The 23,427-nt window shown below is 42.8% G+C and overlaps 1 protein-coding gene across 2 annotated transcripts in view; it reads right to left on the bottom strand.

The window, feature by feature from the left end:
• ddah1 (dimethylarginine dimethylaminohydrolase 1) overlaps positions 1-23,427 on the bottom strand; it is a 51,893-nt gene that overhangs the window by 10,264 nt on the left and 18,202 nt on the right. For both annotated transcript variants that reach the window (XM_040183696.2, XM_078108109.1), the window contains 2 exons: positions 3,603-3,702; positions 2,396-2,469 (listed from right to left, as the gene is read on the bottom strand). In XM_040183696.2, the coding sequence (XP_040039630.1) occupies positions 2,396-2,469; positions 3,603-3,702 (174 nt within the window). The remainder of the gene's footprint in view (positions 1-2,395; positions 2,470-3,602; positions 3,703-23,427) is intronic.

Below are 23,427 nucleotides of genomic sequence, written 5' to 3'. Positions count from 1 at the left end.
TCCGAAGGCTGAATAAATGGAGGATATCGACAATATGGATGCGGTCTTAAAACTAGGTGGCCTTGCGTATTCAATGTATAAAGATATACAGTTTGTACAAGACTTGATAACCTTCAGGGGGAATAAGGACATTACAAAAAGGTATGTTATTAGGCAAAAAGGTAAGAAAAAGTAGTATTAGTCAGTAGTGTCCTTTCCATATCTGAGTTAGTAGCAGAGAAACCGCAATTTTAGTGTATATATTAATCCTTGATACTGGAGCAGCAACAAAATTGTTTCCCCCCTTTGAACCAATACACAACAATATGGAAAACGCTGAGCAGACTATAAAACTATGAAAAAGCAAAGAAAAAAGAAATAAAGAAGTCTCATGTATGTTTCTGATGCTCACAGTAAGGCACCCATTAAGAAAACCTGCTTACCTCCAAATCTCTTAAGAGAATAAAATACTTTTGACTGCAATCATTTTCCACTTTCAACATGATTGATTGAGCTAAAGCCGGAGTTGAGCCCTACAGAGATTTGTGAACCTTAATGTGATATCAAGCTTTAATTTGAATTAGGCAAAACCCCAAAAAGCTTTCCTTCCTGAATGCACGTTCATTCATTTATATGAGCATATAAATTTAGTTTTCTACCAAAGGACTGACATTCATGTGTTTTCTTAATCACACAATATGTTTTGAATAGTTTTTATGCTATGAGGTATTGGAAGTAGTGTGTACATTGTCCAGTTACACTCTTGTGTGATATTTTCCATTCAAGTATATGCAACACTTCAAGTCAATGTTTGTACTGCATCAATAACTCAAAATAAAGCTCTATGAAGTATTTTTTTGTGAATGAACCAAAAAGCATTTTCTTGCCAAAAACATGTGAAATAAATCCAATAAATATTTCCTTGGCACTTGTTCAGAAGATACAAAGGGGAATTATGCAATCTGAACTTCCTTAACCCCTTATACAAAAACAGGAAGTTGCAGTTCAAACGTAAAAGTACGAGTCATACTTTTCTTAAAAAGAGAGCTAATAGTAAGAGACTGTTGCTTTTTATTTGCACTTAAACCCTGAAAAGACCCATAGACCAACCCAGAAGAAGACCAAGCTTTGGTGTTAACGTCCATAACAGTGTTCATCTTCGATTTTTGAGTCATGTACAGATGAAAACAACTGCTTTGGCTTCTACATTATTCTCACCAAACCAACTCATTCAATCAAAAGCCCCATCTGCTTTAACCTCTTCAAGGACCATGAAGAAAAGAGCTCTGACATCTGTACGCAGTTGTTGAGTGATAAACAAACCTGGCAACAAAGTGACCCTTAATTTAATAATGATAGGGGGGGGGGACGTTATAGGAGGAATCAATCTGATAAAAAACGGAAAAAACAATAATGGACGCTCAAGTGATTTTTCCTAGTGTCATTTGCAAGTGACGGATCATTAAGTCCTGTTTTATCAAAAGGTAGCTGAAAACACAGAGGAATTCACAATGAGGAATTCAAATCAGATACAGACTAGGAAAAGGAAGCACAGCAATGAGCCCATTTAGGTCCCCGTAACGTGGTGAACTCTTAACGCCGTGACCCACCTCTGAACTTAAGTTGTAAGCCAGCTTTCCTCCAGGCCCTCAGTGCAAATCCAAAAGCAATACGCATGAGTCTGTAGTATGAAACTTAGAATAACAGTAAACAAGATAGATAGAATCGGTCTGTGTTTGTGACCCACACCGTGACCCTGTTTCCAGGCTGCATGCCTAAATTCTTCCCGTTGGCCTGAATCTGTTTGGGTTATTTCGCAGACTATTTTCTTTGCATGTGTGTGTTGTTTGTACTATTTCTGACCTCAGCTATCGCCACATCAAGGTCAGGTCAATGCCACACAGGAATTAGTCTGAAGGTGGTCAGAAAAATGAATTAATACTGAATCAATTAACGTAACAGGAGAAGGAGAAGGACCAGGCTTATACACCTAATTGTTGCCTTTTACTTTAAGAAAAAGGACGGCAATCTCATGAGAAGCCCAAACCCAACAAAGCATCTTTCAATACTTTCTGATTTCTCCTTCCTGTCTTTGGTAGCTTCAAGCTTGTTTGTTCCTACTGAAGATGGAAACACATTAAATGGAGCACTTTAGTTTTTTGCTAATACTACAAAAACAGGGGGAAGCAGTAGCCAATCCGGTTCACTGGAGGGTATTTTTGTTAACAGGAGAGAGTAGTGTAGCATCATAACGGGGGAAATCTGTGTAAAGCTAAATGCAAAAGTGAGTCACACTGATTTGTCTTCAAGTACATTTTTGCAGAACAATGAACGTCTTCAGCACAGAGTCTATTGACGCTATTGGCATCAATTGCCTTGCTGTCCCTCTTTACACCACTGCAGCATTTAAACTCACCTTAAAGGCATCTGCTAGAATCTCTGCTCCCCTCTGATTGGTCCGTTTGGAAAGGCCCACAAAGAACTCTCGACCTGAAAGACAATTTGTTGTCACTGAAGTGGTTTAGGCAAACTATAAATTCCATTCGCCTTAGTTAATTCCGTACAATCGTCTCTACGCCTGTTGTGACAATTGAATGCAGCCGCTCACCACAGAACAGATACACACACAATAGACCTCCAAACAATTCAAGGCTTCAAAAAAACTGAGGAAGAAAATTGGACGGCGGGCCCCATAGTGTGTACTTTGTGAATGCGTGTGAGGACGGCCATCTGTGGTCAGTACGGTGGGGCGTAAGCAGACAGAGGCCTGGAAGCCTGGCCGGGCTGCAGCAGCACACTGGGCTCCCCACATGGCTGCTGAAACTTAACAAAATGAGCCGTTAACCGGGGCCCTGCCAACAGGAAATGTTTCCAGCCATGCCATGTGAAACCGATTTCAGCTGGAAGGAACGAGCACACGGAGCTGGCGTCTAGGAACCCAATTAAGTGCACTGGGCTTTTTTCTCCTTGTGGCCTGCGCAGAAGGGCCTGACCCACATTTCCCTCACCCATAGGACTGTGCCCACGACTCTCTGCCCGTACCAAGTTGTATCATCGGATGCCAGAGGGAGAAGAGGCCCGCGGTGAGAGCCTGGAGTGCTGCTTATTCTATTTGACCATAAGTAGTCTACAAGTGTTTGTGTTCAGGGAAGGTTTGCTGAGGAACCAGGTCAGTGAGGTCGCACAGAGGAATGTTTGCCCGTTACCGTGTGACTGGTCAACGCCAGTGATGTTGTCTTGATGCAAAATAACAGATGAGGCAAAGGCAAGAATCAACACAAACATCTATTATACCATTTTAATGTACGTATGTTTTGTTGCTGCATTTAAAGTGTCCCTGTGCTTTAGTATCTGATTAAGATGAAGCAATGAGCAATACCTTGTTTTTTAGAAGGATATTTATGTTTCTGTACAGACCAACAACTGTCAAAACGAGTACAGTATGCTTGGACGTTATTATGGCATTTTACCACGATTTCATTCAACTATATGATATACCTTGTATGAATGAACATATGTATGAAGTCTAGGATAAAAAATATCAGAAAATCTTCAGTCTTCAATTTGTTTGATTGTGCAGAGGTTGTACTGTTCAATAAAAGACAAGGTTCGAAGAGACAGACCTGTAAAAAGCACATCTCCTCCATCCAGTGTGGCCTTCTCGTCAGTCATTTCCACAATGTTCAGATTCAACTCCTTCAGAGCACTTTTCATTGTCTCCGTCTGGAACAAAAACATGAAGTACATTAAAACAGACAGTGGGATGACATAGTAAACTGCATCAGTAATTGGAATAAACCATCAGTTTAAGGGTATTCACTGGATTCCTTTAGGCACCGTGTTTACCAGCACCCCATACCATTGTGCACAATGAAACTAAACCTTCTCTCTCCAACACGCTGCCATTTTATCATTTAATGAACCATGAAATTATGTCCTTTTGTAGGAAGTACAAGTGCTTGTACAAAGCGCTGGCTGCGGAAAATAGCCTGAATGACGAACACGAACTCAAAAAAAAAGCTGCTTCCTGTCCTCGTGTTCAAGGTCATCCGTCGTTCCCATATTTAGAGAGGAAGTAAAAGCGTGGCTGCATCCCGGATAATAATAACATATATAAAATGAATGGATTCCCTTGATGGAAAGGGGAGGAGGAGGAGGGGGAGGAGGGGGGCATACCACATTTTACCACCGTGTCCTCCCTGATGAACTGAGGGAAGAGCAGGTATTTCCTTTTGGCTGAACTGTGGCTGGTCTGCTCTCCTGTCTGACCGCCCAGCGTGATTTTACCAGGCTGTTTTTGGGGTTCCCGCGGGACTACTTTCCGAGGCCCGCCATGTTAGCGAGAGCATCAGTGTTTCCACAAGCCCTATCTCACCATGACCTCAGCCTGCGCACAGTTCTCTTTTAGTGTACACAATGCTTCTGCTTCTCCGCATTTGTGGAAAGCCGAACCATGAGGTCACCCAGGTAGACGTCCATGCACTTCCTAGATAAAGGCCGGATAACTGTCTTTTTCTTATGCACAAATTCCTGTCATGGCAGGAAACGCTCAGTTGCCAGTTCACCAGGTACTCCGAGCAAAAGCCGTTTCTACCGTTGAGATTCCGCCTCTGATGTTACAGTCTCACTGCAGGTATTTTAGTCACACAGTTCCTTAAAAGCTTTGACGGTAACAGCAGCGTAACAGCATGCTACACTATTCATTCACTTTGGTTTCTCGGAATATTGGCTGGCAAATACAAATGTTGAGTCAGATTCTGAGGAAGTAAACAATCCCAATGACTGAGACAGAAGTACGTTTGTCTTCCTTGGAATTACTCTGGATCCTCAGTCGTTCCAAGCCAGCTCATTCTTGCCCAATAACCGAACCGATTTGTACTCATGTTAATGATATCAGCAAGGTCAGATTTGGGCCTCAGTCAGCTGTTTGCCCGACTTTTATTTGAAAATTGGGTAAAGAATCCCAAGAGAATTAAGAAAATCTTCCAAAGTTTAACAGGAAAACTAGATAACGCTGAATCTCATCTCAAATTGTGTCTCGGCGGCTTGGATTTATTTGAGCAGATGTTGTCAAGCATCCCACTGGCTCAGCCGGCAACAACGGGCCTGACAGAAGGCAAGGAGAACCTTCCGGACTCCATCACACTACTAACCTGCCTTCTTTAGGTGGTTTACATCACATTTTGATGCGGCCATCAGCCTCATCCTGATAGAAGCAGGAGCATGCCACTGCATCCCGCAGACACTTCAGAAGATCAGGACTTAACTTATTGGTTCTTCCTGCGATTCATACTGCACTATCATCACTAAGTGAGATGTATGTTTTGACAAAGAACAGCTCTGTCTTCTCTCTGTGGCCCTTTTCTCTTTCTTTCCTTCACTGACTTTCATTCCTCATGTATTTGCCACATTCTTTCTATGTCTGCATAGTGGCAGGGTCAAGATCTCTCCTAGTGTGGCTTCTGATGCAGAGTGGCCCATTATCTCTCACCGTAAGGGACATCCAATACCCGACCCTGCCTTGGTGCCAACTCACTTTGCCAGCACCCACCCCCCCCCCCCCCCCATCCTCTCCCGTCCTCTTCCCTCTGCTCTCCTCTTTTTCCCTCGGCCGGGCTAAATGCTGTTAGCCGGTAGCCTGCTTTGAATGAGAAAGGCCTTTTAAAACTCATTAAGGGCTGAAGAGCCTGAGATCCAGTAGGTCTGCCTGACACATTCCTGCCGTTCCAACACAGGACAGGGGAGAAGGAACTGAGAGAACACCCTGTCATTTGAGGCTTTTCATCCATTCCCTTGCCCTTGATACCAGTTATCGCATTCTACTCACAAAAAGAGGACCGTCAGTCTGCGCGGTGCATTTGTCGAGGCAATAGAGTACACAACAAAAGCATTCCTGAAAGTCATCCTAGCCTCCCTACACCAGCCAACAGAGTCCCACGCTCCAACATAATGGGGATCAGCTACAGTTTGAGAATGTATAAATTACATGAAAACAAAGGCATGTAGTGCCAGGCAGTTTGCTTGATCAAGGAGACAAAGAGGACATTAGGCGGTGACACTGTCACATTTGCTTAAACTGATAACCATCAGTTTAAGTGTAAGCATGTTGCATTTGGAGCTGGCTGGCAGGAGAAAGCATATCTTTGCAAAGGGATTCCACGGTCTAAACATGTTAAGAACCATTGGTATCATAGTCTGCAGACACTAGTATCTGCAGTTATGTTTCTGGCAACCTGTCCATTAAACGTTCAGCCATTAAATCTAATTTTAGCTGCGTTTCCACATTCTCATGGGTTCACAAGGCAGTTGTCTGGTGTTAAGTGTTGAGCATCTGGGGTTTAAGGGAGCTTTTTCGTTGAAAACGACTGCCTGCTGTGGCTGAAAATGTTTGATGAGTGCCAGAGGAATCAAAACAGAAAAATTGTTGGCCATAAAACGAGCCAAAAGACAATACAAGTCTGCGTGAAGTTGATCATTCTCATTCCTTTCACACAACACAAAGTGATAGTAATTAGATATATGAAAAATGACTGCAGCTTTGAGGCTTATAATGGATTCTTAAGATACGTAAATGTAAACATAATACACGTTGCGTCGATTAATTGGAACAGCTGTGTTTAAAAACAATGACCAAAAGTGACTTGCTTGGAATTGGGAACAAGTTTGCAAACGTTTTGTGCGTCATAGCGAAGGGTTTGGCTGGACATTCAGGACACGGATGATGATCGTAACAGATACTGTAGAAGAGCCCTGATGCAGAGGAAAGTTCAAAGACCAGTGGAACACAGAATAGGAATAATGGCCGTATTTCAGGGCAATTGACCAAATGGAATTTGATATAAAAGCACAAATGTAATTACAAACCTTGTTACTGCTATCTGAACCAACTGTGTATCAAGTCTTTGACATAATGGAGCAAGCAGAGATTCCCTTTGTTTGCTAAATGAACAAAGTGTGATTAAATGCCTTAATTATGGAAATGTTTGGCTGAGGCAGCGGTTTCATTGAGTGCCTGAGGTAGCCATCAAAGGTAGCCATGAAGGAGACATTCTACAAAATATGTGGTTTCAGGCACATATGCACACACTAAACATGTGAAAGTGTGGCGTTTTCGGACATCAGTGCCTGATGATCACTCATCAGTAATCACAAAGCACTCATACTCGAGTCACATAGGTAGGCGCAGACATGGAATAAAGGGCCCAGTCTGATGCCGTCATGGCGGTCAAATGTCGCATTCCTAAAGGGAACTAACTGCAATGGTTTGCACTCGCGCAGCCTCTAACGAAAGAATGAAATGACAACGTCTCATTTAGTGGCAGCCGAGAGAGAACAAACCCTCCATGTGTGTTATCCAAACAAATCAATGGTGTGAGTTGGAACATACCTGTGGTCGACCACGCCGTGCCACCCTCCGCCCTTGCAATTACCCACTCTCCCCCGTTGAGCTTTAGGACCACATTAATGTTGAGAAGTAGGTCAATGTGAAGGCCTGCGCAGCCAACAGTAGCAGCTCTAGAGACCCTCCCACCACATCCACCGCAAGGAGGCTGCCTCAGTAGAAGACCGGGGCTCCCTGGGTATCAGGGCTCCGAGGAGGAAAAACGCTAAACTTTAGTCCTGCTCGGACACATTTACAGCCGTGTGAATGATGAGGGATAGCAGTAGGGCCGAGATCTGTCCAAAGCACTTGAAAAGATTGTGAGGAACAAAGAAAAGAGTGAAGGGCGTCATGCATCGGATTATTGAATGAGGTGTCTTCTTAAAACCATGTTATGCGTGAGAGGCCATTTCATTTCGGAGAGCTGAGGAAGGCTACAGAACCCTCGTTAAACATAAAGGATTGCTCTCATTAGCTACTCCCTTTATTGTTTTTACATGGAAAACTCAAATTGAAAGAATTTCCCAAATATCGAATCATTCATTTTTAATGAAGAATGGTTTCAATGTGGGTCCTGGTGTGATGACACAAAGAATAATAGAAAACTATCTCTCTTAATTACATTGAAGCATTAAAGACCCAGATCCCATTTTCGAAATGCAATTTGAAGCAGAGATGATAATTGAACCTCTTAGACATCCTTGTTCATTTGCAGCACGTTTCTGTTAAGCTTTGTAGCTGCAGATGTTCTTCAAAATGGCTTATTATTGAGTAATTGATTATTGAGTACCTCTGTTGAATAAAGCTTGTAGAACCAGTCCTAAATAATGCTGCTGAGAACATATTATCATTGGAGAGGACATTGGACATTTCTGCGCAGGACAGCAAATACATCAGGCATTAGAGTTAACTGTCAAACAAGGACCAATAGTAAGAGTGTACATTATCACAATGCACACTCACATAGTCACACAAGAAGAAGTAAATTAAAAATAAAACAGACATACAAGTCTCTCCCACCGCTAATAAAGAGCCAGCAGGCTGTAAAGAATATGTCTGCTACCACTCGCTGGGACGGCTCCACAAATACCGATGAGCCGCCGGCTAGGAACTGCTGGAAAGCCAAAGGATGGATGGAGCTTCGGTAAATACATCTCCACTTGGCACCGAGGCCTCTGTGTTTATTTTGTTTGAACCCCTTCGGACTGGACGTATATACTCAAACAAGAGGGAAAAGCCAATAAACGCACCTACGTCACAGAGGATTACAGTTCAGAGATTTACTACGCACAAGTACACAACCAAGAATTCACGCTGAATGGATATTTTGACCTCCACAAGCGTAGATGCAATGCAGGTCGGTTGATTGTCAGCAGTTGTTTGTTCTCAAGACAAGCATCTTGTGACGCCAGCAATGTGAGTGTGAGACGGTTAAAGGTCGTTCCACTCTCCTCCAACATTTAAAGAGGGGTTATGAAGCTGCTCTTCTCTGATAAACCTAGGTTAGTTAACACGTAACTGACGTTACTATCCAAAGAAATAAAAACACCAACGTCCAAATCAGTGAAAACATAATAGCAAGCGTCATCGAGAACATCATACAGAGAAAAGATGTTTTATGTTCTTCTGTTTTTTTTCTTCCTTTCCCTTGAGGGAAAGCCGAGTGGGAAACCGTGCTCACCATCACCTTTGACCTACCTGGGATGACAGACGCAGGACCACCCATGCCTCTTGTAAAGGCTGGGAGTCCAAGGTGAGTGTCAATCGAGTGACACACACAACACACACATCAAGGTCTGTACAAGCACAGGACCATAAAACTGTTTGTTGTTGGTTCAAGTACATAAAAATGTGGAAATCTGGACATCCAAGGAAAATGGAAGCTCCTTGATTTGTAAAAAGGAATACCTGAACAACGAAGATGTGTACAGTAGTTTGGTGGAAATAAACCTTTAATCGAGCTACGCAGCGGAATGGTCCTTTACACAGTTCATCAGTGTACCGATTGGCATTTGGAAAAAGGATGGATGGAAGCAGAATGCTTCAGTAGACATCTGCCGGGTCGGTTTTAAAAGAAGTACAGAGGGAACGAGCAGTTGAACGGAAAGCTCTGAAAACTGTCACCAGAAGTCATTTCCCATAACTGCCGTGCTTAACGCTCATTACCGCTGGAGAACCAGGGCCTTGCACGTGTGTCACGTGTAGCGAAGATGATTCAATTGAGACAATTCCAGAAGGAATCCCCATTGTGTTTGTTTTTGCTCCACGAGGCTCGAGGCCCCTGGAAAGCCAAAGTAAAAATAACATAACATATTTAAGCTGTTTCAACATTTGTGAGGCCCAAGGTGTGTCGGAGAACGGAATGTCCAACCAAACACGCTCCACAGAAGATGTGCGCAGTCATACATGGCCCGGCAGCCTTTCCTTCCATGGCGTTTTCCTGCACGATGAGAGTAGAGCATTGTGGTGCCGAGCTACAGGAAGGCTCAAGAAAGGGGGGCAGAGATTTTTTTTACATGAGTCACTTTTAAGTTCTTCTTGAAGGCTTCCCCCGACTCTCTCTTCCCTCCCACGCGGGGAGTGTACGCTTAGTACATAGTGCCGGCTTGCTCAAAGAAAGAGGAACCCCCTGCCAAGAGGTCAGGAGAGCCACGGAAAACGAGGAGGGAGGTGAAGGAAAGTCACAGCATTTTGACTGGATATGAGGAGTGTGACTGACAACAGCTCTTCCCCTCAAAAATTCCTTCCACCATGTGCTCGGATACTGTTTTCGTTTAAGCTGTTGACATTCTGAATATCTGCGGGGGGAAAAGAGTGGTGCTTACTGTTTAGATTGTAAAATAGGCTGCATTCTTTTCATTGTCGAGCGTTATTCCAGTGGTTGCTCACTCTGTCCAGAACGGTAAGAACAGCGCGGAAACCCGCTGCGTCCTCCAGAAAGAAAACACCATCATACCACACGGCTACACCCACGATTTCCAAAGAATGCAATGGACTTCTTTTCCGAAAGAGGGAAAGAAGCAGAGTTTGCCAGGCAAAGTACAGACCAACTGCCCATTATAGAGGGATTTCCCAAAACAGCCATGTGAGGTTAGATGTATGGGAGGGGCGAATATGGAAAAATGAGGGAAAAGGGTTGTGTGTTTTAATCTTGAAGGGGAAAAAGGACGAGATGGGCCAAAGGGTTTCCCATAAATGTTAATGAAGGGCTTTCCCAGAAGGATTTTCTTTTCTCCTTTCCAGCAGGAAACAAGGGGTCAGGTGCTAACTTGGAATCAACCATACCGCAGGGATTTAGCAGCGAATGGTAAATGGACTACACTTTGACCAGTGAGAAGCTCTTTAACACTCCATGTGTTAGATTCAACTATTCATACAATGATGCCGGGAGCTGGCGTTAAGTCTCTCGTCCATGGACACTTGGGCAACATGCCCATGGACCAGCGGTGGGGCTGCTGAAGTGGTATCCCATCTCTTACAACTTTGTCGGGTTATAACCATAGTATGACAGTGGGAGGATTGGAGTTGTTACTTATGACGTATTTTGCATACAGACAGGTGTACTCGCGTGGAACACCAGGATCCTGAGAAGTGGCCACAGCTACTTGTGTTAGTTGACAATTGCAAATTAAAATGGCCTGGATATTTAATAACAGTGACAAATAACACCTGCAGATCCCTTTAACACACACTAACTGTTACAGCTATAACCCCTTGGTAGTAGTAGTCGTAATATATCCTAAGACTATGAAAACACTCTTTTCTTGTTGAATCTCAGGCACCGACTTAATAAAATATGCAAATAGCATCGAGGACTTCAAACATAGAACTGAGATTGTCAGAAATCTAAGTCGGAAGCAGCTGCAGTTGCCATCATGGCAGTGACGACAGTCTAATTTAAACAGGTTAACATTCAAATCCTCGTACAGTTACCAAATGTGGTAATTAAACATAAGTGACCAAAATCAGACTTCTTCCAGACTCCAATTATTTTAGATTTGCTGTAGGTAAGTAAGTTGCTGTAAGTTAAGTAATTTTAAAATTGGAGTCCTTAGGAATTGACTCATTTTTGGAGCGAGCCTCAAGTGTTTTTTTGTGGAAGGGGAAGTTTTGGGCATTTGCTTCAGTTCTCAGCAGCAGAGGTTTTGCTCTATCTTTGAAACTGCACATGAAACCCATGTGTGTTCCTAGCAAGGCCACAGCAACTCCCGCGCTCACACTGCCGGCAGAGGCCTGGACTCAGAGGGCCACAGAGCTCGCCTCTTGACCTCGGGCCTCCGTGCAAAAACATCACCGCTGCCATGACAAAACGAGACAGACTGTAATGGAAACGGCACACTTTCCAGACACTCGAGGGAATAGCAAGCAGCTCTGCCTGAGCCCCCGACAAAAGAAATGTACAGACTACCAACCGTAGCCCCCCCCACCCCCCCATCCTCCCACCCTGTCTGCTTGTCTGGCCATCTTTCAGGAATAACTGAACAGGTTTCATAACGGTTAGAATATGTTATAGATAATAAACCCTCCAGGACGAAGACTGAAAACAATGAAATGCCCCATTTATCAGACATTGTGTATTCAGTACGGATCTGATTATTGTTTTGAATACTGGTCCTTCTGTGAATGAGCAGACCAATCAAAAACGGGAAGACTAAACTTCCACAAGAGTCACAGGACAACATTTAAACAATGTGAAAAATACGCCAGACTCATGAACTCAGATCTGCACAGTGGAGCTGAAACAATTCCGTTCGTCAGTTATGCAGTTAGCAAAAAAAAAAAACATTTAAAATGGTGTTGACCTCAATTTTGTCTTAAAGTAATTTAAGGCAAAGATACACGTTAGGATTCGGAAGATTTGCCGCTTTTCTTTGTCATACGGTAGTTTCAGAAATGTGGGCTTGATCTTGAACGGTTAGCGGCTTCCCTTCCGTATGATGTGCAATGGACGGTGGGATTGTTTGTGCAGAGGGGAAAAAAGATACACTAGCGGCTGCACTTCAATCGGGCCAAGTTTACAAAAGAGTTATTGTCTGGATTCAGACAGACTTCGCCCGACTGAAACATCTAAAATAAAACACCAGCATGTGGCTTCGTACAAACTGGTTTGGTATTCCAATTGAATGCACAACGGATTTGGAGGGTAAACTAGAACATTCCCCACACTTCATTTGTTTCTGACAAATGAAGAGGTTAGTTTAGTAGTAGAATGCAGCCTTTGGTATATGGATAATGTAATTGTCTCGGAATAAAAACAACCAGGTGAATGAAGTAGTGCTGAAGTGAAGTGCTGGCATCTGCTATAGGTGAATCACAGATTAGAGAAGAAGCTATGTGAAGTAAGCGCGTCACTCCCCCCTCCCTTCTTCATTTCACCGTTATACAGGTGGATCGCATTTCGACCTCCCATCTCAATCAGCCCCCTTCCATCTGATAACCTGTGGTGCAGTTCAGAAGCTCTTAAACCTCGCCATTCTTGACATTCTCCGGATTCTGGACGGTGTGACCTCATTGGGTGAGCGAAGCTGGTAGGAAAATAGCCTCCGGCAGAGTCTTTGCTTCAACACGGAAACTTAAGCTATCAAAGAATGTGCAACGTGCGATCTTGACTGTGGCTTCACTCGTGAGTGAAAACAACATGTTTTCCAATGCTGGCGTGTTTTCAATCCCGTGTGTAGATTATACTGCAGGTATGAAAGCCAAATGTCAGCCACATGTTCAACACCATGTTCACATACATACAGACACACGCACACACACAAAATTCATGACTATAAGAAACATTTCATGTATTCATTCAATGTTCCCACCACACGCTAAGAACTGCAATATACACTTTAAATATATCTGATAATACATATTAAAACAAATATAAATAAGATGTTGAACATGAGGGAATTACATCTGTACAGTAAATCAAAATGTATGTTTCAAATTTCCTATACGGGGGTTAGTGTGCATTATGGACTGTGTAAAATTTTGTCACCGGGAATTTTCTGCACAATTATTGGCCATACAAAGATTAGAGCGAGGAAAGATGTTTAATAATCTGATATTTCAAACTTTTAAATATAAATCCCTATCGGAGCTCACCTTGTGCATTGGAGTGTTAAATGCTGAATTAAATTGGTCACTAACTAGTCCAATGATTGGTGCGGAGCAGGTTCAACAGCGTACGGAGGGTTTTAGAGGCTATTCGCTCTCAAACAGCTGCCAGCTTCTGGATCATACAGAGTTACTTTTGCTGAGACAAATTGTTCTGACAGGATCACAATATAAACAATGACTTAAGAGTTGGGTGGAATTGACTTTTTGGAAAACAATTACAGACTCAAAAACTTTACAGTGCAACTTGATCATTCCTCTAAATTCCTCAGCACTTTAAGTCGACATTTTGCAATGTTTTGCCGCGGTTTCGATCCTAGTGAACTACAGAGGAGAAATGGTTATATTTGGTAACATTTTGGTCAATTTGATCTTGTTGCTTTGTCATGCTGATAAGAAGACTTGGCTTATTGGAGCTTGTTAACTGAAAACTGCCGTCTAGGGCTTCATAGGGAGGATTCATTAGAGCGGTGAGACAATAATGTCTGGCTGAAGAAGCAAAAAAAACGAGCTAAAAGCTGTAGAGCAGTATCCTAATTCTGTGGTTTTAAACTACAGAACACCCCTGTGACAGCCAAGGAAATATCTCCATTCAATGGAAGTGGTAGATGCAGATGAGAATAAGGAGGAGGAGATGGTAGCAGGTGTGCAGTCATGTTTGTTGCAGTTCTGTAGGTAGAGGGCCATATAATTTCCTCCTACTTTATGGAATGTTCTTGGTATACAGAGAAAAGCGATTCATTAGGTCTGCTAATCAAACAGAGTGCTTGTCCCTGTGTGTGTGTGTGTGTGTAACAGAGTTGCATGCCTCTTACTGGAGCACATAATTACAAGCTGGTGATAAAAGAGGAGAAGGGGGCATTGTGGGATAGCTGTGGTGAGAGTTGCCATTTCTACCAGGGATTATTGAATGACTGTAGGTAGACATGATTAACTACATAGCTGAGAGCTCTGGTATGCACACACACACACACACACACACACACACACACACACACACACACACACACACACACACACACACACACACACACACACACACACACACACACACACACACACACACACACACACACACACAATGCTCAATACTTGATCAAAAAAATCTGCAAATGCTTAAAGAAATGTCACGTGTACATGTAAAATGTCACGTAGCCTGAAATGTGCAATATACACACAAAGACAAACCACAAATGTGGAACTATCAGCACGTCAGGCCAAAAGAAATGGAAAGATGTTTATACTCATAACCAGGCTTTGAAAACATTCATTTAGTCCGACTCTGCTGAATCATTTACCAAAACTGAGGTGGAAAAAAATATATAAGCACGGAGTCTGGCTTTTTACGTAACGCCAGCAGCCAGTCTGTCAGAACCACAGGATGCATACAGGGGAGCAGAGAAAACAAACACTGAAGGATGTCCTTTCTGCATACTTGATGCATTTCCCAGCCGCAAATACCAAAGTTCGCTGGGACGCTGCAAAACAGATTCCCTCTAAACCGACCTGTGATTTTACCTTATAAGGATTTGACCACAGTGGGTCTTAAGTCGTGTGTATATGTGTACGTGTCAGTATTTGCGTAGGTGTGCTGGAGGAGCTCGGAAAAAGTAGATGAGAAATATATAATTTGAGGGACAATAGTTTACAATGAGAATGACAAACACCTATTCCATTGCTGTACAGTAATAAAATGGCTTAATAATAATAATAAGTCATAGTCTGTCCTTGATGAGAGGAAATAGTTTTAACATGGTTTTTATAAACTCAAAACAAATGCAAACAAACGGGATTACTTTAGAATTAAATCATCAAGTCCAATCGTTTGAAATAGAAACTTCTTGATTGACAGTCATGTGAATTAAAAGCACATATTTGTAACAAAGTGAGAAAGAATATAATTTATTTTCAGAGATCAATATGCTTTGCGCACAGACGGTCACTAAATACAGGTCTCTGCTGCTACACAGATCTATTCTTAAAGAAACAGTTTTACATTCTCTTTTTAAGAAACCATCAGAAAACACAACACGCGTCTTTTCTGTGAAGCTGTAACGGAGAGTACATCAAAAGCAACATGCTGCATGTCAGATCTAATAACGGCAGTTGAGTCACAGCTGCAGGTCTGAAACCCTCTACCGATTAGGAGGCCTTTGAACTAACGTGACTCATGAACAAGCTCCTTAAAGTGCGCTCGTCGGGGTGAACATGAAGGGGCAAAGAGGCCCGGCCTACTGCCTTACAGGGGCAGGGCCACAGAGTTTAACCTTGAGGTCAAGGGGACGCATGGTGCCGCTTACAGAGGCAGCAGAGGCTCGCACAGCCGCGCAGGCAAATAATCGGAGAAGAATCCACGCGCGTACGCCTCAACCGTCTAATCAACAGCTGTTGAGGCACATGCGCGAGTGAGCCGACTTCATGCCAATGATAAGAGTAATACCTCCCTTGGGAGTCACAGATCAGGGCCGAACACGATGACAAATATCTTTGGAAGTGCTAAGCAACAGCTCTTCCGTCAGGGCCTTGGCCTTGTTTAGCCCGCTGCTCAGGACATGCGGGCATTGGTCCAAATGGGACACCTGACAAACTTTATACACCGACACACCAGCAATGATATCATACGACAAACTGAGTGGCACTCATTCATTTCAAATGATAGGGGTGTGACAGAAAAGAGTGACAGAGGGTTACGATTAGTAGAAACATGGCGTCATGAGAACCAGTTTAGGGGAATATGTACATGTATGACATTTATTTTGACTTATTATTAGCTTATGGACATTATAGAACTCTTTTGGACACAAACGGTCTCTTGACAGTGAGTGCCTGCAATAGCGGTCCTAAAGGAGTCAGTTGACACATTCTTACCCCATCCACTCCATTTTTAATCCATCGTTCCTTTGCAGCTAAGCCCTCAGTTCAGATGGCAGGGATGAACTAATTTTGACTCAATAAATTCTGACCGTGGCTTAATTCTGTAACTAATTCTGACCGTGCTGTTGCAATTCCAGTTATTCCATCATTGTCTCTACAGACCCCGAAAATCCCTGCTGGATGGTTTGAGAAATCTGCAAAACAGTTGCATAATATAGAAGATTACAAGTGAAACGGAATCGCATGATGTAAACTGACAATTGAACCACTTGTTGTTAAAGAAGGAGAAACAGATGCAGCAGAGTGACACAACAACACAATGGGTGGCTGGGGGGTGTTTTCCATTCACAAAGGACCCCAGATAAACTTCTGCTTAGTTAATAGGCCATGCATCCTTTTGCTAAAAGCGATCAGATTTGGCACTAGAATGCAGGAACCAATGTTCTGATGCATCAGAAAGGAAAATGATCATAAAAATATTTGCGTACATCATTGCAAAATCTTTCCAAATCCTTTAAACTTTGTTATGATTTCTGGCCCAAACTATTTAAGACTTTTCCAAAAGAAGCCGACGGCGCTCATGTCGTTATCACCCGGTGATGTCATGGATCCAATCTGAGAGGATTACGCAGATGGCGGGAGAGATGAACTCCGTGTTAGCTGAAGGAAAAAGCGGATAAACTCTGATAAACTATGGGAAGAGTGACGAGGAATTTGGCTCCACAGTAATCTTTTCGTTCTTGCAACAATGATTTGGACCGACAAATTGTTTCTTTATAAATGCTGAGATTTATGATCACAAGAACAAACAAAAGTTTTAAAAAAAAAGCAAAATGAACAAAGAACATCTGACAGGATGCAAGAAGTTCGATGCGTAACGGCATTCGGTGTGAGAACAATCAATTCAAGGCACTTTGTTTCTTGTGTTCCATTAGTCATTGTGCTGGAATGGGAATAACAAAAAGGAAGACCTTAGAAGAAACAACAACAACAAACCACAACAATTTTGGTAGCTATTTCAGGGAATTATTGAGCCTTTAAAAAACTGAAGACTATATTTGAGACACATTTTTAATGATTCAAAACCATAGAAAGAACCACTGGGTCGGGGAAGTTAAAAAAACGATGAAAAGACTAAATAAGACATCATTTTTGTCCTCAAAAATGAGGAGTACTTGCAGAGTAAATGTAGAGCACAGTGGAAATGTCTCACAGGCTGTGTGGCCACTTCCTTTATTCTTTGAAAAAAAGTTTTATCTATTTAGGCCTCAATGGAGTTTTCATTGAAACGATGTCAAAATGAACCATCCCTCCTCTGTCACATGTCAACGTATGTCGTTTTGTGATAAGCCATAGATGTGTTTCAAGGTCACAAGTCAAGTAGGGAGTTAACCACTAACCTAAATGATCAAACAGGTGTCCCGTGTGTCCATTTTTGATCCATGAAGCTAAATGAGGTCAATGAGTCATGATCCATACTGAGGCCAGAGCCGTACATGGTCAATAGACACATACATGGACTTAACAGTCATGCTGACTCATGCTGAGCAGGTGACATTCCTGAGGAGACCTTCACGGCCCACCGCCATGACAAGAACATTCCTATGCACCGGGCGCAGGACTTTCCATCAGTTTACAGGTTTATCTGTGATTTGGCCGGCATTTTGACAAGCATGATGTAACTGCAGAAATATTATATGGTTCAAGTACTAATGTCATTCTCACTTTTGCCCTTTATGTGATTATGTAATGTATTTGTAACTTTCACTTTGCACTAAAAGAGTCAAAAGTAATTGAGCTTGAGTCCATAATGTGAAATTGTGCATTTAATTGTAGTTTATGATTGGTTTAAGCTGTCCAGTTTCCCCGTCGGTCTGCATATAATTTCTGTAAATGACCTAATGAAGGGCAATAAACTTTCACAGATGAGATCAAATACAACCTTAAAAAAATAAATAGTAATAAGTGAACCAATCCCAATGCAGTGACAATGCTACAGATTATCTGCCTGAACGGCTGTGTAGCAGTGACTTCCATTAGCAAGTAGCACACCGCGTATGACAAAAAACAAACAAGGTATTCAAACCAAAAGGTGTCATTTACGTTCTTGAAAACCCTGAATTTGATCATATAAAAGCAGACATGCTGTCAGAGGACTGGAATGTGAAATGGAGCACAGTGGGAATGTCTCACAGGCTGTGTGTGTGTGTAGATGTGTGTGTGTGTGCGTGCGTGCGTCCAGGCTCTGGCACTCGACAGGTGTGCTTCTTGGGATTGAACAATCCCTGTTATTGCCCAGCCATCCTTTCAGAACTGCCCCCGCACCCGGCCAATCACATCCAAACACCGTTAAACAGGTAGAAGAGAACAACCATCAATCACTCAGAGAGCCGACGCACGCCTATTCACCCACACACACGCACAAAAGCCAGGACCCGCAACACAAAGAGCAGCGTGTATTTCTGGAGGACAATCCTATTTTTCCAGGCATGTTTCTGTCATTATCATTCCTGGAGTAGCTCATGTTTGAAGTCAGCGGGCCGTGGAACAGCACGGTGCTCAGTCTGCACCGAGTGGGCTGCAAAGAAGTGATGGGGAAAGCAGGTGCTATGATTGGGGCTACGCTACCGGTAGAGAGAGGGGGGGGGGGAGACCAAAGGAGGAGGGAGGCAGCGACGACTACGGTGAAAGCTTTCCGACCAGATTTCCTTGACTAGACCGATTGGTTTTCGTATCAGCTTCCCGCTGCCCGTCAGTGGGTTTAGTTCATCGCGCCCATGAGCAGCCTTTCCATCTGGCTGAGGGGCTGTGAATGTCTAATAGAGGGTACGAACCAAAGCAAAGGCTGTTCAGATGTTCTCAAACACAGTGGCATGGTGCTTAAACCAAATGGTGTCTCTAGTGTTTCACAAGGCTTGAATATTAAATAGGATGAAAGTTCCCATTATTTCGAATTTTGACCATATTTGCCACTGATTAGTAAAAGGATGTTCAATCATTCTAGAGGACCAGGAATACAATTTCAAGTCATTTCTAAGATCCGGGAACATAGCGACATCAGAGAACTTGAAGAGAATCTTTCAATGCATCAGAAAATTGACCCATCTTCCTGACATATTTACGCATATCATACATATAATATTTCATCAGACAAAACATTAGCAACAACAAACACATCATCTGTCGCCAACCTTCATTTTGGGAATAAAATTCAGATCTAAAGATACTTTATGAGAACTGCTGTGTCACAAGCTTTAAAGTTCATATGGGTCACATCAATTATCTCAGTAAATAAGAAGATCATTTACAATGGATGTGCTATCACTTCTTTGCAGAAAAATATTTCAGGGTTCAACTGAAAATGTAAAAAAAAAATTAAACAGTGGCGAGAAACCATATTTCAGAAGTTACTTTCTCTGGACAAAAACCTGGAAGCACTCAACTACATGACCGGACACACAAGAGGCAGAAAAAAGTGTGTCTCGGAAAAATAGGCTCAAATGTTGGGAGGCTGACTCAAAATGGAAAATAAAAAATGTAATAAAAAAGTTAAACTCAAAATCTGTTTAAGCGTAAAGGAAACATCCTTTTGCTTGACTTTGGAAAAGCAACACGTAAGCCACAACAGTTTGTTTTGCTTATTGACAGTAACTTGGATTGCATTGGTCTCAGACAATTACCCCATTTTATTCCCTGCTTCTGTGACCACAGCACAAGAGCCTCACGCTGTTACATACAGTTAATGAGCAGGATCAATTAAACAGCGCTGCTGCAGCCTTCGAGCGGATCAATATGAATCTGACAGGAACATATAGGAAGCTACTAACCAGATAAATTACTATTCAAATACAATACAAACAATATAGACCCATATAAAAACGCACACAAAGCTGACCCGACATGCGAGGCTGCAACTGAAGCGGACCTGATACGCCCGAATGACAGAAGGTCAATCGATAGCATCCCAGGGCGTTGGCGAGGAGGAACTGTGCGGTCTGTTATGGCTGGCGCCGAAAGGAAGCCGACAATGTGTTCTGGTCACTGCTGGGGCACAGCGACCTGTGTGCGTCTGGACGGGATGTCTGTGTGTACAGTTACGTATTACACTGAGGGTGTGTGCGGCGTTGTTTTCTTTTCGAACTGTGTGAATGAATCGCAAAGGATGTTAGCGAGTGTGTTACCATAAATCTGCACATTATCTTTGGCCAACGCGACCCAAAACATGACCTGCGCGCTCCTCTCCGTCACATGTCTTTTTCCCCCGGGAGACACGTTTCACTGCATAACGTGACAAACGGCTTGAGACAAGCATTTGTGAGCAGATCTCTTAATGTTCCAGAGGAAATAAATTGATTTTGTAGCGGAACTAAAATGTCCCACTCACGGCCAAGCAGATGCCACTAGCTTTGAAATGGCTTTCCCGTAACGGCGTCTGACATTTTGCTTTATAGGCAATTATTGATATGCATTTCAACAAGAGTGTGTCATTATCTTGGATCCGTCAAACAAAATGAGCTTGAGGAATCCAAGGATGCCAACGGTTTCCATGTGCGGCAACCTTTCCAGAGTGTGTGCTAAAAGGGAAATGGACCCATTATGCCGCAGGATGGCAGATTCTTCCCTAATGGCTCTGCTCTAATGATCCTGGCATTTGCGAGACCTTGTACGGTCTCCCAAACATTAAAACATGAATTCTCACCAATCTGCTTTTCTCTCTTTAGCGTCGCTGTTTAATTGATTATCTCTGGATTTTAAACAGGCAGCTGTGGCTCTTGGTGATTGTGAGGTACATTCTTTAACCATTTTTCAACATTCTTTAAACTAAACGACTTTTAATTAGTTAAAATAATCATTAAAAAGAATATTATTCACAGGCTTAGATCAACTACATATAACTACAAATATAAGGACCTGTAAAGCTGATAGCAGCGAGGAGGCCTTCTGCAGTGAATGTGTGTTGATTCCGTCTGCTAACCAACTGAGGGGAACATCCTCTGAAAGGATTCAGTTCATCAGTCTGCTTCCTGACCCCCGTGACCCCCGACCTGTGATCACCTGCCAAGACGTTTCTATTGAAGCAAGGCAGCGAGTGAGAGACTGACCTCCTCAGGAGCGAGTTACCTCCTGCGAGGTTTTTATTATTAACCTTATCTCACGAGTCATACAAACACACACGTGAAGCCAGAGACACACATTACTTTGCTCCGAGGGGAACGCACAGCTTAACTTTAATGCACAAAGTAAGCAAATGTGCCTGTATCTGTGTACATCAGTAGCTGCAAATTTAGTTTTTCAAAACGCACAAGCTTACTAGGTTTGTGTCTGGGGGGATTTTTCTTTTTCTTTTTTTTCTTTTTTTTTTACTCCTTCCAATTTTCCGGAAGTCTGCTGGAGCCTCCCACTGCTCCGGGCCCCAGCGGATGACTTCTTATTGTGGGTTTGGAGCCCCGGAGCAATTAGATGAGTTTATGGTAAGCGCTAAGAAGCAGAGAGGCTTGTCATTCTGTCAGAGCGGATTTCCCCCTCTCTCCTAACGCCGACCTCTGTGGGCTGCCAAGAGAGTGCCAAGGGAGGGCCAAGGGAGGGCCAAGGGAGGGCCAAGGGAGGGCATGGGCCACAGCAGCGTAATCGAAAAAAGGAAGAAAAAAAAAGAAGAAAAAAAGGGTTTAAGGAAGCAGAACATTTTTTTTCACCCTGCAGTGTTTGTTTTGATTTCCTGTAACAACATTTTGTTGCCAAGCAATTTGAGCCAAAACAGGCTGAAGGCAACTATATTTGATGCAATGCAAATCATGTTTTATCTAGTAAAGAGGGAGAGATTTGGGATAGTTTAGTATGGTGGATGGCCCCACAGAGGCTTTATGAAGTTATAGCACCATTTAAGCATTTCGTATAGCGAAATAATTCATCTCAAACACTGAGCTACTGTCATATTCATTGTCCTGCAGCGTCTATATTCACACAATTCAAAGTGCTGGTTGAAGGTAGTTATAGGCTGCAGTCGGAACACAATCAAAACAACGGCAAAAAAAAGCAATAGACGTATCTTGCCACAAGAGTAAAATCCAAAAGATTCTTTCCACAGAGAAAGATATTTCCAAGCGTGAAAGCACTAGCATAGCATTCCTTACATGAATGAAAAAAAATAATAATCTATGATGCACCTCCCTGTGCAGTCCCAAGAGCGTTTCCCAACACTGTTGATGTCTTTTTTCCAAGTGCAGTGCCAACAAAATACTTCATCTGCTCCACCTCTGAGGCCTGTGTATCCTCCTGAGTCTTTCTGCGGGATTCACCTCTTTACCAAAGCGTTTGCTGGAAAACTAAATAAACAAAGTTGCACAATGGAATGAGGGTCTTATGTATCCGACACCAGCCGTGCTGTGGCCTAAATGTAGCAATTTTCACGGCCCCAAACTTGAATATCCTCCCACCCATACGCAAGTGTATACAAAGCTTCAACCTGTTGGGTTGCGTGTGGCTTTTGCTTCTTAGATGAGTGAAACATACCCGGAGGTGAAGGAGAGATCCACACGAGACTTGACTCGGCGAATTATGCAGACGACGATGGAAAGGTTACTAAAACCGTAACGCATTTTCCCTTTCAAACGTCACAGCTTAGCGTTATGAGGTAAGGGGTTTATCCAGATGTGTATTAACTCATCTGAAACATGTTGCATTTATATCTGAAGCCCTTTGTTTAATGTTGGCCCGACTTGTCATTTTTTTTATACTTTCCTAAAGAGTAACTTTGGCCCAAAGTTACTCTGACTAATAGAAATGATTTCCCTATTGAGTACACAGCAACCACTGAATTTGACAGGGTGTCCCTGAGCAAGACACCTAACCCCTAATTGCTCGCCGGAAAAAAAATGTTAAAAAATGTAATGTAAGTCGCTTTGGATAAAAGCGTCAGCTAAATGACCTGTAATGTAATGTAAAGGATTTCAGCTTGGATACACATCTGGCGTATTTATGAGTCAAGGCGGAAGGGCATATTGTCTGCAGCAAAATAAATCAATTCTGGAGACAAAAGTGGTTGTTTACCGGCTGAATTTCCAGCTAACTACATTTACAAATCCACGGAG

The sequence above is a fragment of the Gasterosteus aculeatus genome, chromosome 8 (genome assembly GCF_964276395.1).
Source record: "Gasterosteus aculeatus chromosome 8, fGasAcu3.hap1.1, whole genome shotgun sequence".
NCBI lineage: Eukaryota > Metazoa > Chordata > Actinopteri > Perciformes > Gasterosteidae > Gasterosteus > Gasterosteus aculeatus.
The sequence above is the reverse complement of the archived record's forward strand: the minus strand, read 5'-3'. Positions and strand labels throughout refer to the sequence as shown.